Source organism: Arachis ipaensis, chromosome B08 (genome assembly GCF_000816755.2).
Source record: "Arachis ipaensis cultivar K30076 chromosome B08, Araip1.1, whole genome shotgun sequence".
In the NCBI taxonomy this organism is placed as follows: domain Eukaryota; kingdom Viridiplantae; phylum Streptophyta; class Magnoliopsida; order Fabales; family Fabaceae; genus Arachis; species Arachis ipaensis.
In genome coordinates, this window is record NC_029792.2 from 92575940 (window position 1) to 92581225 (window position 5286).

A 5286-nucleotide genomic window follows, 5' to 3' on the forward strand; every position below is an offset into this window, starting at 1 on the left:
GATTATGAATTCAATTGTTAAATACTTACAAAAATAAAATAAAAAATATATTCATAAGACTAATAATAACAAATATAATAAGAAAAAAATATATCTCTTATTTCTTGCTGTGTGTACTTTTAAATTTGAGTTGATAGATATGTCTTACAAAGTAAGTAACAATTATGAAATAAAAAAAATTATTACTCTAACTTATAAAAAAAATTAATGAGTACTCTTCAACTCATGCTTTTATTTGTTATACATTTATTACGAAAAAAATGTATTTATATTTCAAATTAATGTAGAGTTCTAGTTAAAGAATTAGAAATTAAAAAATATGCTTTTGCATTCTTATATTAAAAAAAATAAATAAAATCTCTTCATATATAAATATTATTTTATATAAGATAATTAGTTTTTTTTTTTAATTTTTGTATCTTTATTTATGTTCTCATATTTCAAACTTTTGGTAATGATATATATATTTTTTAAAATTGAAAAATAACACGAGGATATATCTCATTTCAATATAAATACAACGGTTAAAATAGAATACAAACATATATGTATTTTATTTAATGTATTTAAAAATACACTGCACAGATAAAGATTTATCCTTTTTATTAAAAAAATTTTTCTCCAATTAAAAAATTAACCAATGATAAAATTTGGAAAAGGTAAAATGTATTGTAATTAAAAAAAAGTCTAAATACTATATTAAATGTTACAAATTTTTTTTTTTTACCAAAGATAGGAGACTCAAACCCGCAACCTCTTAATTGAATATCGGGAGACTCTGCTATTTAAACTATTATTCATTGGCATTAAATGTTACAAGTTAATAGATAAACATACAACTTTCAAAATTCGACATTTATAAAATAACTAATTCGGGTACCAAATATTAATCTAATAATCCTATATTAACCCATGACAAAATACCTAACATCGTTTATTACTAAAAAATATATCTTACTTTAATAGTACTAAGTAAATAATAAATTCTTGATGATAAAAATATCTCATCAAATTAAAATTTAATAATATGAGATATAGCAATGTAAACACAAAAATACAAAGATAAATTAGAGAATATTAAATAAATTATTTTTTATAAATATTTTTGCATTCTTAATTGATAAAATACTCATCATATCATTAATTTATGGTAACAAATTAAAAAAAACAGATTAAAATATGTCACACATTAATGGATGAGATTAAAACTTTGGAAAAGAAATTAACATATAAAAAATTAAATAGAAGTATAGAAAAAACAATTTGTTTTATAAATAAGATCTATTATATTGAGCACACTAAAATTACAAAAATTTAAAAGAATTAAAGTCAGTAGTATTTTGTTTCACACAATCAAAGTTAACTTTTATTATGATAACTAATAACTCTCTCACGAGTTTAAATTATGCTTATTATCTGTATTGCTCTTTAAAAATATAAATATAAAAATATATGGTAATGGAGCCGGTCCAAGTAACAGATCTCTAACTGGTTAGTATCCTACGATAATATAAGTTATTTTACCTCCACATTAAATCTTCTTAATATATAGGATAACAAAATTAACTAACTTAATTTAGATGATTAATTTTATTGCTAACACTACTTTTTAATTTTTCCAAAAATATGTATAACATATAAAGTTTGTTTTTGTTGTATAAGTGTAGGTCAAGGCACCACTGCTGCTACTACTTCAATGCCTCAACCAATTCTTTATCATGAATTAATTACAAATAATGCTAGAAGCCATACAAATATGAATGGTCAGTATTCTATTTATATCTCTAATATTTCACCATCATCATATAATATTTATTTAAAATATTTTTTGTATTAAATAAATGTAAAGGTTTGTTATCGTACACTACTATATAAAATGTCTAATGACAAACAAAATTATAAATTTAATAAAAAATAATGTTAAAACAAATATTTAATAAATAAAAAATTCAAAATAGTCAATACATTCATGAGACTAATAATAATAAGAATACCTTTGTTAATAAAATTTTGGTAACAAAATATATCTTTTAAAATTAAAGAGTACAACTAGAAATAAAAAAAATCTAATTTAAACACAAAAACAACAATTAAAAGATAGTGCTAAAATATTGATATTTTATCTCATGTATTTAAACATATACTGTACAAATTATATAGGTCTTTTTTATTATCAGGTCTTTATCCAATTAAGAATTCAATAAATGGTGAAATTTGGTGATAGTACGTGTCCTAATTTCTTAAAAAAAAGATTAAATACTAAATTAAATGTTACAAGTCAACAGGTAACTAAATCAGAAAAAATCAACTTAAAAACATAGATAACATATACATTTTTAAGAGTTACTAGATAAATTTTTATTGAATAACTAATTTAAGTACGAACTAAACAAAATACTACTACAACTATTATCCAATAGCAATAATTATAAGACACATAATATTATTTAGAGATGGAAACTAAATTTTAATGTAGTTACAGTAATTAGGGAATATAAACCCTTGATGATAAAGAAATTATCAAAATAAAATTTAATAATGTAAGAAATATTAACATAAACACCTAAAAAAAACAAATAAAGTACAATAAACAAAGAAATTTTTAAAAATCTTTATGCAATTTTAATGGACAAAATCCTTATCATATCGTTACTTTATCATAATAAATTTAAAAAATTAAACTAAAATTATTACAAATTATTAGGCGACAATCAAAACTTTCAACAAATTAAATAGCAAAGAAATACAATTAAAATCAAACAATTTAAAAAATACTATTTATATATTTTAGTATAATTCAGAATAAAAATCTGCTCTATTAAATATTTTACCTCAAATATTACCTAGAACTTTAAACTTTGACAATCTTATATGATTTTTAGGAAACAGAAAAAATCTAAAAAAATATACTACATCTTTAAAGATTATGTTTATTTTCCAAAAAATAATCCTCATTTGGGAAGTTGTATAGATATTCTTTGTTCACTCTTTATTTCACTATCTAAAAAATATATGAAATAATTGATGAATTCTTCCCGAGTACCTAACCATATAATTATTGGCACGTGTTGAAAAAAGATCTATAATATAATATTTTATTTACCTATGCGAGTACAGAAATTACCCACCATGTCTGAACATCCTACAATTATGCTCAGAATTTTCAAGAGAATACAACAGTGCTTCAAACTACACTACCTACTGCAAGGACATGTACCCACTGTAATGCACGTCTATTTCACCATGAAATATTTGACATGTTTTGCAACAGGGGAAATGTCTCTTTGCCACAAGTAAATGCTCCCCAGGAATAGATTTCATGGGCAGTCGTCAAGACATGACCCAACGGTACGATGATGGAATGGCTATTGTTCTTAAAGAAGGAAAACCGGATATTTTTCTCACTATGACATGCAATCCATCATGGTCAGAAATAGCTTCAGAACTCAGTCCTACTCAAACTCCACAAGATCTTCCGGATCTAACAACTAGGATTTTCAGAGCCAAATTCAAACAATTAAAGGAGGATGTCATTACCAAGGGTGTATTGGGAAAGGTAAAAAGTTATATTTATGTCACCAAGTTTCAGAAAAGAGGATTACCACACATACATATGTTGCTAATCCTAGAAAACAACGACAAGTTGAGTGATGCTGACCAATATGATAGTTTGGTTCGAGCGGAAATACCATGTAAAGAAGCAGAACCGCACATACATGAGGCAGTGCTAAGGCATATGGTCCATGTTCCTTGCGGAACACTTAATCAATCTTCACCATGCATGAAAAATGGTCAATGTAAACACAACTATCCAAAAGAGTTCGTAGCAGAGACACGACGAGATGATGACTCATATCCTCAATATAGGAGGCGATTTGATACTCCAATCCCTATAAACCAAAATGTCACAATTGACAATAGATGGGTAGTTCCGTACAACCCTTGGCTACTACTGAAGTATGATTGCCATATCAATGTAGAGATATGTAGCAGTATCAAGAGTATAAAGTATCTATACAAGTATTGCTATAAGGGACCAGATCGTGTTGCAATGAAGGTTCACAGAAGTTCTCATTATGATGAGGTGAAACAGTTTATTGATGCAAGATGGATTGTTGTTTCAAAGGCATGCTGGAGAATATTTAAATTCAACCTTTACCGAATGTACCCATCAGTTGAAAGGTTGCAAGTTCATTTGCCAAACCAACATCAAGTGAGCTTTTATGAGCACCAAACTATTTCTGAAATAGTTAATGATGAATATTTTTCAAGAACAATGCTCACTGAATTCTTTGCACTTAATCGGGTCGATGACTAACAATCTAGGCATCTTTTGTATAGGGAAATCCCAGAATATTACAGTTGGCACAGCAAGGAAAAAGAATGGCGTCGACGCAGGTCACAAAAGAGGGCTATCGGTCGGATCTATACTATTTCACCAACAGAAAGAGAAAAATTCTATTTGCGTATTCTATTGTCAAATGTAAGAGAACCAACTGGTTGGGATGATTTGTTAACAGTGAATGGTGTCCAATATTCGTCCTTTAAGCAATCCATTCAGCATCAAAGACTGCTAGAGAGTGATAGCAGTATAAGGTCATGTTTGGTTGAGGCTTCCATTTTAAGAATGCCATGTGCTTTAAGAAGGTTGTTTGCCACCATCTTAATTTTTTGTGAGCCAACAGATGTAAGAAGGTTGTGGGACGAGTTTCTTTCATACATGGTAGATGATTATCCATCAACAAGCACTACAACATGCCATGGGTTGACAAATCGTTTGCTTAGGGATTTAAATGACATCCTCTTACAACATGGAAAACATATTGCACAATACGATTTATCAGCTCTAACCTCGGACAACGACAATGACAACTTGATGCCTAGAATTATTCAAGAAGAGATGTCCATCGAAGTTCCTTGAGAAGATCTGTTTTCTATAGAAAGATTGAATCGTGACTAGTCTGTGGCTTTCAGGTGTATTATGAATACAATTGATCGGAGAGAAAGTGGAGTATTTTTTGTTGATAGACCAGGCGGAGCAGGTAAAACATTTCTTTACAGAGTTTAATTGTAGACTTAAGAAGTAAAGGACATATTGCCTTGGTAACTGCGTTATCAGGAATAGCTGCAACTTTATTGCCTGGTGGTCGAACAGCTCATTCTAGATTTAAGATCCCAATTAATGCAGAGCCATCCTCCATGTGCAATATAAGTAAACAATTTGATTTTGAAAAATTGATTAGGCAAACGACAGTGATATTTTGGGATGAAGCGCCAATGGCTAAT

At 27.7% G+C, this 5286-nt stretch overlaps 1 protein-coding gene across 1 annotated transcript in view; it reads left to right on the forward strand.

Annotated features, from left to right (window-relative positions):
• LOC107611233 overlaps positions 1 to 4921 on the forward strand; it is a 5710-nt gene extending 789 nt beyond the window's left edge. Inside the window, exons 3-4 of the mRNA XM_016313186.1 lie at positions 3272 to 4182; positions 4327 to 4921. Of these exons, the coding sequence (XP_016168672.1) occupies positions 3272 to 4182; positions 4327 to 4921 (1506 nt within the window). The remainder of the gene's footprint in view (positions 1 to 3271; positions 4183 to 4326) is intronic.